Raw genomic sequence first — 12,829 nt, forward strand, 5'->3', positions numbered from 1 at the left:
GCACACCTTGATGGACTGGATATTCTCACCTAATCTCAAGGACTTTGGTTTCTCTAGAAAAACTCTTTTTCAGTGTCATCTATAAAGCTATAGAACTATAGAGCATCATCATATTAGAGCTGTTAGCACACATTGACTGACTAAAATGGCTCTATAAATGTTAAGACACACACAAAGTGTGCTGTGGACAATTCAAGCAATTGGTGAGGATAGTGCAGGGGCAGCCCAGCAAAAGCTTTACTTGTTGATTTTGTTCCTAATCAAGAAGGCCTGCACTCAGTAGATGGGCTCTGCATGGATATTGTGCGCAAGTTGACAGAGGGCCTCCTCCAGCTTTTGAGACCACATCGCTGACCTGAACACTCAGTGATGGACCCATATACGAGACTGAGTGGAGTAGGAGCTGGAGGTGGAGGTGGTGGCAGTGCTGCCCCACTACCTTGCACCAGTAGGGGAGGTTCCTGTGGACCCCCAGTTCCCACTGCCCTCCCAGCAAATGCAAACTCAGTACCCTGCCTGACACACAACAGCAGCAGCCAGAACTCCTCTACTTTTTCCTCTTCAGTGGACTCCCCAGATTCCCATCTTCCTCATCATCATGAAGGCAGTAACACGTACTGGACAGCTGTCTTTGATTATGAGGCCACAGCAGACGAGGAGTTGACCTTGCGACGTGGCGACCTACTGGAGGTGCTCTCCAAGGACTCAAAAGTTTCTGGAGATGAGGGCTGGTGGACTGGAAAGATCCAGGACAAGGTGGGCATATTCCCTAGTAATTATGTGACCCGACGGGACACCTGCTATCCAGCGTTGCCTCCGGGAGGTCTGGTCGGTGGGGAGTCACCACTGGAGATTGATTTCTCAGAGCTGTGCTTGGAGGAGGTGATCGGTGCTGGAGGCTTTGGAAAGGTGTATAGGGGTGTGTGGCAATGTGAAGAAGTAGCTGTTAAAGCAGCTCGTCAGGACCCAGATGAGGACATCAGTGCTACGGCAGAGAATGTGAGGCAGGAGGCCAGACTCTTCTGGATGCTCCGACACCGCAACATCATTGCCCTCCGAGGTGTTTGCCTGCGGGAGCCAAATCTTTGCCTGGTTATGGAATATGCCCGTGGCGGGGCACTTAACCGGGCACTTGCTGGGAAGAAGGTGCCTCCTCGGGTACTGGTGAATTGGGCAGTGCAGATTGCGACAGGAATGGACTACTTGCACAACCAGACCTTTGTGCCAATCATCCATCGAGACCTCAAATCAAGCAACAGTGAGTAATGTTTCTTTAATGTTCACAGCAAAAACTGTACCTTTAGGGGTACAATAACTTGTCACTGAGTCAGTACCCTTAAAGCGACAACTTTGCACCTTATCTGTGCCTAAAAGTCCATATTAGTATCTATGAGTAGTAAAATGTACCCTTAAGGTACTAATATGAACCTTTAAGGCTTAAAAAGGATACAAAGATGTCCCTTTGAGGGTACAGCCCCAGCGACAAGCTGTTGTACCCCTAAAGGTGCAACATTTGCATACTTTTTTTCCTCAGAGTGTTCTGATGCACTCAAGACCAAAACATATTCATACGCAGCAACATATTGATTAAGGGTACATGCCTTTGGGACACTTCTGGCATGGCAGATACAGTCCCAACAGAAATGCGGTGCATCAAATATATAATTCTGCATCCTCAAATTTGCAATGGGAATTAATTATTATTTTGCACAGGTGGGGCGTCTGTAGTGACCGAACAAAAGGAATAAATGCTGTGTGTGGACTTGATCATAGCCTCGTCGTGGCATTGCTTCCTCTTCTTTAGGAGAGCTGCTCTGCTCTGGAAAATGCTGGGCTATTTTTGGTCCTTTGTGCTATTTGCTGCTAAGTGCAGTTGGAGTTGTTGTGGGCAGAAAGAAGAGAGTATCTGAATGGATGAGTATGGATGCACTTGGGAAAAGGAACACTGCATACTAGATACTAAGGGTACAGCTTTTGCAGTTTTTGCAGTAGCAGAGCTTGACAGACACTCAAGAGAAGATTTGGCAAAGTCTGCTAATCCCTGTCCTTGTCAAATCCATGAAAACAGTCATCCCAGTGCTGCGTCCTCTCCCAGAGATGGGATGCTTGTTTATCATGCCCCTGTAGACACAGGAGGGGTGAAAGCATTAGCTGTCAGAGTTTAGAGTTTCACTGCTTCTCATTATCCAGGGGCTCTGAGCTCAGGTATCCTCTTCAAACTGTAGGCGTACTCAGAGATTGGCACAGCTGCCGTGGCAACAGAGGCGGATTCCAAGCCCCCCAGCCTCTTCCCAGCTCCCCTCTATTGCACCCTAGACATCCCCCTCCCCCACAGTACAGTCCCCTCTCAACGACACACTACAGTGGGATTGTGTGTATGGTACTCTTTTAGCTCACCAATAATTGCATTCCCTTACTAGCCTCAGCATTTGTTACAAAATTTAACTCTGATATTTTAATTTTAGCATTCAAAATAAAGTAGCCCCTCATAATTGTTGTAAATCAATGGAGCTTTGTAATTGTATCATATTAGAACAATGACATGAGGAGTCAGGGACAAAGACTTTTACGTTAGCATATCAAAATTACTGTAATAGCTGCCTCTCCCTCATGTTGCCTGGGGGACTAATTTGAACATACTTGGATTGCTGGTTGTCAGTGCATCTGAATAACTAGGATAATCTGATTACTGTGACCTCCTTTAAAGTGATGTCACTCTGTGTGTGCGAGTTGATAGGCTGAAGTCGGTGGTCAGTCCATGTTGTTAACTGAGCTCACACTGGACTTAAGTTACCGTTATCAAAGAATGGCCCACACTCTGGCAAAAACAAAAGAGGTATGGGGATCAACTGGAAGGGTGACTCAGCTGAGAGTAACGCTAAACCCCTGATCACCTTCCCCTGACACACTCCTTAGGCAGGTCTTTACTGGAACACAGGAATGGCTAATGGCTAACGCACACTGTCTGGTGCTATCAAATTGTTGTGGCACACGTTCAGTACTTGTTTTCAACTGAAAGGGGAGGTCTATTGCTATTTCATGCATTCTAACTTATTTACACTGTTAAAGAGTTGGGTTCTCATGCTAAACATGGCCAAAGTTTAAAAAAATGAGTTGAAGGTATAATGGAGTATTTCTGTGCCAAATACACTCTTTCAGAGCTTGTATAAGTTTCTGAATTTTTTTTTAGAGTATGGCCCTGTATGATGTCATAAAGGGCAGAATTCCCCCAGAAAATCAATCAGGGGTGCATTTCCCAAAATCATTGTTAGCTAATTATGGTCATTAGTTACCTTTAACTCTATTGGTAATGACGGAACTTGCGACCATAGTTGCTTTTGGAAAACGCACTCAAGCAAGAGCAAGAGCGTGCCCATCAATGTGCTTAAGCATAGTCCTAGACTATGGTGTTTAAAGTGGGACAAAACAGCACAAGCGCATGAACACAGCGCGCAAGCGGATTACAGTACTGTGCGCACAAAACAACAAAACCGCGAGCAGATCTAAACACACACATGTGCACGCAGATTTAAACACGCACGAGTCATTTCTACACGCGCGCAGATTTAAACACACTGGCGAGCTGAACCCTTCACGCACAAGAAGTTTTGACAGTCAGGTGGCAGGGTCCAAACGTATGCTTTTAAACTAACCCTTTAAGTACTCAACTGTGGACATAAACGGCATTAACACATCTATTAAGAACACTTAGGAAACTGTTTAGTGTATGCACACTCACAAGAGTTTTTTTTTTGGACTTCTGATTACCTGACTTGGCTGTTCTGTAATATTGATTTTAGTGAGTACAGTTCAGTTGGTCATGTGATGTCCATACCATCTGAGCATGTGAATTGCCTGTAAAGGTGTAAAATTAGACTTATCAAATAGTGTTTTACCAGCAGGTGTAGAGAAAATAAATAATTGAGAGATAGACTAAACGATAGAGAGGCTGGGAACACAGAAGAATAGCAACAATGACCCCTTTATCGCATATCCAAGACAAAGATGCCTCGACAATCACAGGAGTCACTCGTCTGATTGGGGGAGGTTGGATATGAGAAAATGAGCATCTGGACCACGAGAGTTCAGATAGATACAGGGGACAAGAAAATACTAAGTGATGTGTATGGTTATGTGTGTGTGTGTCCTGGAAAAGCCCCAGGGTCTGAACTCACACAGGGGGAGAGAGGGTCAGTGATGGGTTATAAGCACCGGGGTCAGCGGGGTACAGGGTAGAGCGACTCATTTGTCACAAATGACAGATGACTCGCTAGTTATGTCTTTATTTTAAGTAGCTCAATTTGTAGACCATGGTACTAGCAACGGCAATGGTATGGGGTCAAGAACACGCTTAAAAAAAATACATTGAAAGCCTTTTAAGTCACATCTGCCAAATGCATACATGCACGTGCACATGACATTACATCACAAACTATGTACTTATCTAACTGTGACTTATGTTAGTGTGTTACAAGGTTTCTGCTCTTTTACACAGACTCTGTATTCAGAAGATTTGCTCTTGAGGATACAAAAAACTTTACAAAAGATGCCTGACAGTTTCACAACGCCACTCTCCTGCCTTTACGACAACACCCTGCATTCATGGGATGCACAAATGTCACCCACAATTTTAGGTGATCCATTAAGTAATAGGATGCATTCCTTTCCCACCGATTAAGGCCTTTCCACACTGAGCGTGAAAAAGCGAAATTAATTTCGCATGCGATGACGCGCTGGAATAAAACAACAGCTTCCACATAGGTCGCCGCGAACATTCGCTCACCGAAAATACGAATGTTTTTTTTTCGTCCAGTCCGACAAATCTTTTGCGTTTCGCAAAGCGAAAACACAGGCCGTCCAATAATATTTTAACATTACATCACATGACCAGAGCAACTGCTGTTATCCAAAAGGTCGACGCGGTGGCGCTAAAAGCTCAGAAGACTGTATTGAGCACGAGCGTAAAAACACAGTCCATTATAAAACATGCAAAGAGTGCATGTCTGTCTATTATAGAATCAAAATCCATTTTAGATCACAATCGGAAGTTATTACAAGCACTCGATGATGATTTAAAGTGGGTTTTGAACAAAAACTTTAATAATTACATACATTTTCAATGAAGCTTGATGCTAATTGTACCTGTAATTATTTCAGATGTATTCTTGTAAGCATTATGGATATTTTGTGTTTCTGATGAAGAAACACAAGTTATTTATCTTAATTTAATGCTGTATATTGAGCAGCGGACGATGTAAACCACATGAGATACACACTCTACATGAAGAAAAAGTGCATTGTTGGTCCGTGCCACCTAGTGTGCAGGCGTGAATTAGCAGAAGGCGAACATTCGTTTCGCGCTCGGTGTGAAAGCAACATTCGCGGGCGTTTCGCCTCGCTTTTTCACTTCACGCTCAGTGTGGAAAGGCCTTTAGAATGAGTCAGACGGGGATGGTGGTAAAAGTGTTGTTTGCACACTGGTTAGTGACCATGAGTCATTTGTCCAGCCTTTTGTGTGATAAACATTATGAACCAATACCATATTTAGAGTTTGAGAAGCGATACCTGTATTTAGTTAAGCCATAATTTTCAAGTATAGGACAGCGGGACTGACAATTTGAGGGTAGTGTGTTACTTTTTTACAAATTATTTTATATGTGTTACAAAGTATTGGGTAAGAGCTGTTATTTTACTGCCCTTACTGGTTATCAGGCTGATTTCAACAAAAGAGAAGCTTTAAGGGCTACCTGCAGTTTTCTGCCAAAATAAAAGCTTGAATGTTCATTGCTTGAAAATGAAGATTTAAGACAGTTACAGCTCTATTGTAAACAATTTTCTTTTATATTTGTCTTAAGTACTCAGTTTTTATTTTACAGTAAAATATTACAATAGTAATCTTTTGTTAATATTATTAACAATAATATAATAATATATTGTTTTTATAATTTTTTTAGCAATAATAATAATTCCAATAAAATAGTTTTTTTTTTTAAATCATATTTATATATAATCACCAATTGTTCAACCCTATAAACAAGCACAGCAATCCTGCAGCTTTTTTTTTTTTAAATCACTTTCTCAGTTTTTATCAAATTGTACTCTTTATTTTTCAAGTAATTCAATTGCAGTAACTTTTCTTTTATTATTTACAATAGATTTGACATACATTTTTGTTTTGATTGCATTTAGTTGACAAAGAAGTAGACATCAATAAGTAGATCGCTTTCTCCCGTGTCCTCACTCTAAGGCAGTGTTGGAAAGTCTGAATCATTTTTCTTTTTTTATCGAAACATGAAGCAACTAATTAATTGAATTTCCCAGCATTACTTGAGAGAGAGGACATTCTAGGAAAGTGTGCTCAATATATTTGCTCATCTGTGGCTCTCCACACACTCATTTCACTCTGTGCTCAACGGCAGATCTACGCAGGCATGAATATTGGTAATAAATTTATATCATACACATCATTAATTGTGAAATATGTCCAATCTGCTGACATTTTGTTCTGCTTCATGGTGTTTCTGTTTGCGATAAACTTACAGTACACTCTATAGTATTATATGGTAATGAATCATACTAAAGTTAGCATGAAATGGAAATTCATCCTATTGTTTTTTTTTCAAATCCATGTTATTGATTTTATTGTGAACGATTCCAAGACCCTGACATTTTTTCTTTTCAATAATCTGTTTAACTAGAATGTACTTCACAATATGGAAGAAAAGCTGTCACTACTTTTACTTTATTGCAACTTTGATATTAACAAACCATTACGACTTTTGCCTCAAACTCCTGATTTGCTGCTTATTAATAGATTGTGAGGTAGTTGTTAAATTTAGGTATTGGGTAGGATTAAGGATGTAGAATATGGTCATGCAGAATATGTGCTTTATAAATACTAATAAACAGCCAATATGTTCATAATAGGATGCTAATAAGTAAATAGTTAATAGTGAAAATCTGTCCCTCTACTAAAGTGTTACAGAAATAAAAATTCTTATGCCCTTGTAATCTTTATTCAAAAACAACACCGTCCCTTCCCCCTCTTAATAATCCCTCCCCTCCATCAACCTGTCACTCACACGAGATCAGCAGTCAGGAAACGACAACGATCCAGCAATCCAATCAATTTACAATGGACAAAGTCAAGTCTGACCCTACATGTTTTCTACACCGTGATCTATAGCACACCTTGCATGGTTTGGAAAATATATTAATATTGTTTATTTTTTGGGGAAATAAATTTGTTTGTTCAATAAATATATCACTTCACACCATTTCTTATTGATTTACTCTTTGATATAGTCTATATCTAGTAAAAATTAACCTCCAACACTGACTTTGTTATCCTTTGGTAGATCAGAGTGAGCTCATTTTTGAAAAACCTCCATTTTTTGTGGGAACTTGAGCATCTGCAGTACAGGTGTGTTTAGAGACTGTATGTATTGGTCATCTATTGTCTTGGCATTTGTGATTGAGACTGGTGTAGGTCAGTGTCTTTCTTTGCTTCAACTTTGACACTGTTTAAATGTGAGCCAGATAGTAAATACACACAATATCTGCCACAAAAATCAATAAAGAGACAATAAAAAGTAGTTCTCATGGTCTCGGTTAATGAACTGATATGAGAGAGTATCTTTAAAACTGTTCTAGTTAATACATAACCAGACAGGATTTTTTTTTTTTTGCAGGCATGAGAATTTCTCAGTTGTTTTTTATTTAAAGAGTTAGAGTCCAAGGTTTAGCCCAGAGCTCACGTGATTCAAAGCAAAGAAAACACACAAAGTGCTTATCCACACCCAAACTGAGCATACACTCTAATGCATCTCTCACACACACACACACTCACACACACACACATTTACTATGGACTGCAGCATCACAGAGTCAATAACCAAGCAAGACCTGCCCACACAGCTAATATACACACATTTACACTTACAGAAGTGTTTACAGGTGTTACTATGGTACAATAAACACAGACCATACATCCATGTCCACCACATGACAAAGCATAGAGCATGTCGTGGATATGCTGGGAAGGACACAGAGTGTATAGTGTTATATTCCACATACCCTTGCAATGCGCACTGATCAACACATGCAAATCTGACAACACAGGCAGCCACTATATAGCTCTGTATACAGAACGCACTGGCATGGCCGAGTTTCAGAGATCTTCGGCACAATGACCATCGGTGGCCTGCTCTACTATAGTGCCAATGAAGTCAGAGGAGTATTGTTGGAGCACTGAAAGCAAGGCAGACGGGAGCAAGGGTAGCAAGGCAGAGCCTCCCTAGAACAGGTTGTATTAGAGTGTCCTGTAAACAGATCATTACACAGCAGCAATGTTTTCATTAACCAGTCCCTTGAGGTAAAATGGTTTGCTATCTGAGTGTAGAGTGAATTCATCTCAAATTGTAGTTGGGTGAATTATGATAAATCAGGCCAAATTTATTTACTTTTTTCCAGCTCAATGATAAGAAAAATTATATGAAATGCTGAGATATACACATTGCAATAAATGTATATTGTTATTATTTTCATAAGCTCATTTTCCAGAATCGTGGAATCCAGTCATGAAAATGAAACACAGAAAGTTGCATAATTTAGCAAATTTTGGATGGATTAATCAAAAGTAGGGCTGTACACTTAATTAAATTGCAGAATGTAAGGCATTGTTCTGGAATCTTAACAAAATTCAAACGGAAAACAGAATTTGGTGGAGGCGAAAAAACTGAAATTGGGGAAAAAAGAAAATGTCTTTCATGGGGCCCAAAAAATGTAATTTTTGTTAAGATTTCAATAAATTGTTGTTAAATTGTAATTGTAAAGTATGCTTTTTGATAACTAAAATTTGTTTTAAAAAACATGAAAATGGGATCTAGAAAAAATCAAATGAGAAAAAAAAAAAAAAAAAAAAAAAAAAGCAGAATCCAGAAAAATTTAAATGGAAAAAATGGAATTTGACTTACACTACTGACTTACATTATAAGTTGCTTTGATGAAATTCAGCCTGTAATTCAGTCTTTTACTTTGATTTTCAGTGTGATTTTGAATCCATCCATTATTGGGTTAATGTTTTTAGTTTCCATTGACTATTATCACATAATTTTGTTCTCAACAAATTACGCAATAAGTAAAGTTTTTCAACTTGATTATTTAATTCATCAAGATCAAAAGGTGTTCCCATATTTTTTTTGAACAGTGTAGTTGAATTGTGTGTACTTCTTACTGAATACAGAATACAAAATAATAGTAATAGTGTAAATAAATGTAATAGTTTGGATAAGCACTGCCTCCGCAGAAGATGATCAACACCTGCTTCAACATCACTGCCTGTTTAGCCCCGCCCACCGATTCGTGCATGTAGTATAAATAATGAGAGAAGAAACGCAGGTCTACACAGAAACCAAAAAGATTAAGATGGCTGTGAAGTAGGGCTGCCCCCTAATAGTCAACTAACCGTTAGTCGACCAGAAGAGGCTTAGTCGACCAAAAATTGTATTAGTCGCTTAGTCGCAGAAAAAAAAATTCTACAGGTGAAGTCACGCAGTCCATGACTAATAGATCGTTAACAGTACATCGGGCAGGACATCCAAACGCTCGCCTATCATTCATCAACCTCAAATATGGCTTATCTGAAATATGTAAGTATTAGCAACTTTGCATGGCCGCTTAATCAAATGTTAACCTAGAGAAATGTGCGCTATTGAAGTGTCTGTGCGGAGTGTGGAAGCTGAACAGTAGCGCTCACTGCAGGACGGATGGAGGCGCCGGTGCGCTCACTCAATCCTAAAATACTTCATCGTTTTTGGTCACTCAGATGAGAGTAATACATCTTTCGAATCGGGAAAGACGCTACGTTTCTCTGTGTGCACTCACAATAACAACATTGCACTTTTGTAAAATAATGAAAGCAAACAGAATGCGCTTTCTGCTGTCTCGGTCTCTGCAAACTTGAGCACGAAACTCCATGTATATCTTTGCCTTATATCTATAGAGAGCCAAATGTCTACTTTCAAATGAACCAATTCAAATGGAAAACAAATTCTCCTATTATGTAATCCATATGAAACATGCATACAGGCGCATCACTACTGCAGTGACGATGAGTCAGTGTCGCCGACTTCATCTCTTAATCTAAAACCAAAGAAAGCACTAGTGAATCAATATTAAAATGTTTCTTACTGTTTTTCCCTGACACATTCATAAACATGACTTCTGCCAGTGTGCTGTGGAAAATGTTATGCGTGTTTTTGCTTGATTATTAGGCTATGAAGGCAATTAAAGGCTTGGTATTATTATTTAAATGGTTTATTAATAAACGTGCGATTAGTCGACTAATGCTTAAATTGAACAACTACTAGTCGATTAGAAAAATCTTTAGTCGGGGACAGCCCTACTGTGAAGACAAGAAGATGCTGCATTGCCAAAATGTGGAAAAACCTTCCTTCTGATCCCAACATTAGGAAAGAGTGGATTAACTTTATTTTGAATGAAGATCCAGACCACGTCAGTAAGAACTTGGTCCTTTGTTCACTTAATTTTACCACAGATTAATTTACAAACAAGGCACAATTCGACGCGGGATTTTCCGAAAGATTGAAACTAAAAGATGGTGCTGTGCTGACTATTTCGGATGCGACAGTAATGTTGCAACACAAGTGTGAGTAACTGTTTTCATTATGTGGTCACTATTGCTTTGTCTCTTACAAATCGTTTGATATGTATTGAGTTATTTATGCATTTTTGACCTTAATCACAGCAGCGTCCATCTATGAGGAATGTACGCTGTCAAACATACACCACTATTAGCTAATCATAGCAGAGGGTGATTACTTCCGAGTCTACAATCCGCCATACCTATTCAAAAACAGGACAGAAAATTGCTTATTACTTCTAAGTTATATTTTTTGATGTACAAATCTTGATAACATTTTAAGTGGAGGCAGTTCATGACCCCTTTAAGCCATAATGGCAGATGGGGGAGTGTTTGGGAAACCTGTTTGAAAACAGACATTATTTTTGTAATTCAGGTTTGTAATTTCACTAATGTTTAGTGCAGCAACAACATAAGGTAAGGTATTTACCTGTAAGGTAAATATGTTTGTTATATTCCAAAAACTTGTTAAATATTCTGATGGTGTGTAATTCATGAGTTTAATACAGTGCTTTAATTATTTAAGAAGAGCTAAGAAACAAAAACTGTGCCTTGCAAGTGTGATAAGACACAAGTAGACTAGCTCTGGCAGGCAGGTGCTTTGCTGACTGTCAGGTGCTGCTTGTGTCATGGAGTGTCTCTTTGCATGTGCCTCAGGTGACATTTACCTCAAACAGGCCTGACAGCAGCACAGCTGACACAGGGAAAAGCTGGCGTCCACAGGTACATTTAACCCTGTGGGAGAGGGAGACCATGCGGTTACCACCACTGATGTCCTATTACTACAACTCATTAAACGCTACAACAGCTGAAGAGAATGTCAGTACCCATTCAAATTCCTTATGTTTTACCTGAAATAAACTATTTATATGTGAAGATCTAATAAAGTTGAACACTAGTCTTTAGAGAGGATTAAACAGTGGAAAGGAAGGAATGGCTCTGTTCTAGAGTTCAACTGCAGTTCTCACGTCCCTATTCAGGCAAATTTTCATGCAGTTCCTGGTTGGTGGTTTGCATTCCAAATGTCCCTAAAAGAGATTCAATGCATGTCTAGAGACCAAGGCCATCATCCGTACAGCACAAGTTCTAATTACACTGTTATCTATTGACATTATAGCCAGTCTAATATTGACCTTCGAATAGAGGCAGAAATTTGACACTAAACGAGAATGCGGAACCTCAAGGACTTTTTAAAAGCACAGGCAACAAAGCAGCAGCATCTAATGTCTGAAAGTCACCATGCAGAAGATCATATGGGTACAAAGGCTTAATATCTCTCCTGGAGGGCAACATTGTGCCGTGCTGGAACTGATTAAAGCTCAATGAGCCGTTGGTGTTGCTTCTACAGCCAACCAAAGGTATCAGTGACACAAAGTCTTTGTAAAACCAAACACACTCTACTAGACTGAAACCCTTTGCACGTTTAAATTTATAGTTTCTTTCTTTCTCGTGTGTTAGTGAGCACTTTGCTTGGGATGAGAATGGTTAAGTAATGTGAATCCTCTGATCGATTCAGATTGAACTGTTCCATTAACAAAGTGGCGTAGACATGTTTTAATGATGTCTTTGTAGAAGTGGCATAAATACAGTCTAATAATTGGCCTCAACCATATATTAAACAAAACTAAAAAAAAAAAAAAAAAAAATAGTAAATGAGGCAAAATCTTTTAAATTTAATTTATAAAATTGTTTGATTAACTAAAAAGAAATAATTTATTGGAGTCATTTGTTGGGAATCAGACTGCACTGGTTGTGTTGCATGGTATTGATTCACTAAAAATAACTAACTCATTCAAGTTATTCGCTTGGGAATCAGACTACACTGGTTATGTGGTATGTTTCTGATTCATAGTAGAGATCATTCTCCACCCTGACTGTATTTATGATCTCTATTTTTAAGATTTGGCTATGATCTGGAGCTTTTTGTGTCAAACTACATTTTTGTATGCAAGATACAAAATAACCACTTGAAAATACACTGAAGCTACTGCAAAAGAGCACTTTGTCTTTATGAAATGAATGGGACCATCAGTATGATGAGTGTCTCATTAGACACTATAAAGCCCAAACAGACTTCCATATATAGCTCCTCTTTAGTCCTCCTTTCGTGTTTATATATTTCCACCTCTCTCTTTTCTTTCTTTTGCTGCTTTATTCTGATGCCAC

At 39.2% G+C, this 12,829-nt stretch overlaps 1 protein-coding gene across 1 annotated transcript in view; it reads left to right on the plus strand.

Annotated features, from left to right (window-relative positions):
• Positions 1-241: 241 nt before the first annotated feature.
• LOC306888158 (mitogen-activated protein kinase kinase kinase 10-like) overlaps positions 242-12,829 on the plus strand; it is a 31,363-nt gene continuing 18,775 nt past the window's right edge. The window contains exon 1 of the mRNA XM_079446320.1: positions 242-1,258. Coding sequence (XP_079302446.1) covers positions 370-1,258 — 889 coding nt within the window. The 5' untranslated portion in view covers positions 242-369. The remainder of the gene's footprint in view (positions 1,259-12,829) is intronic.

Source organism: Barbus barbus (genome assembly GCF_936440315.1).
Source record: "Barbus barbus genome assembly, chromosome: 22".
Lineage (NCBI taxonomy): Eukaryota > Metazoa > Chordata > Actinopteri > Cypriniformes > Cyprinidae > Barbus > Barbus barbus.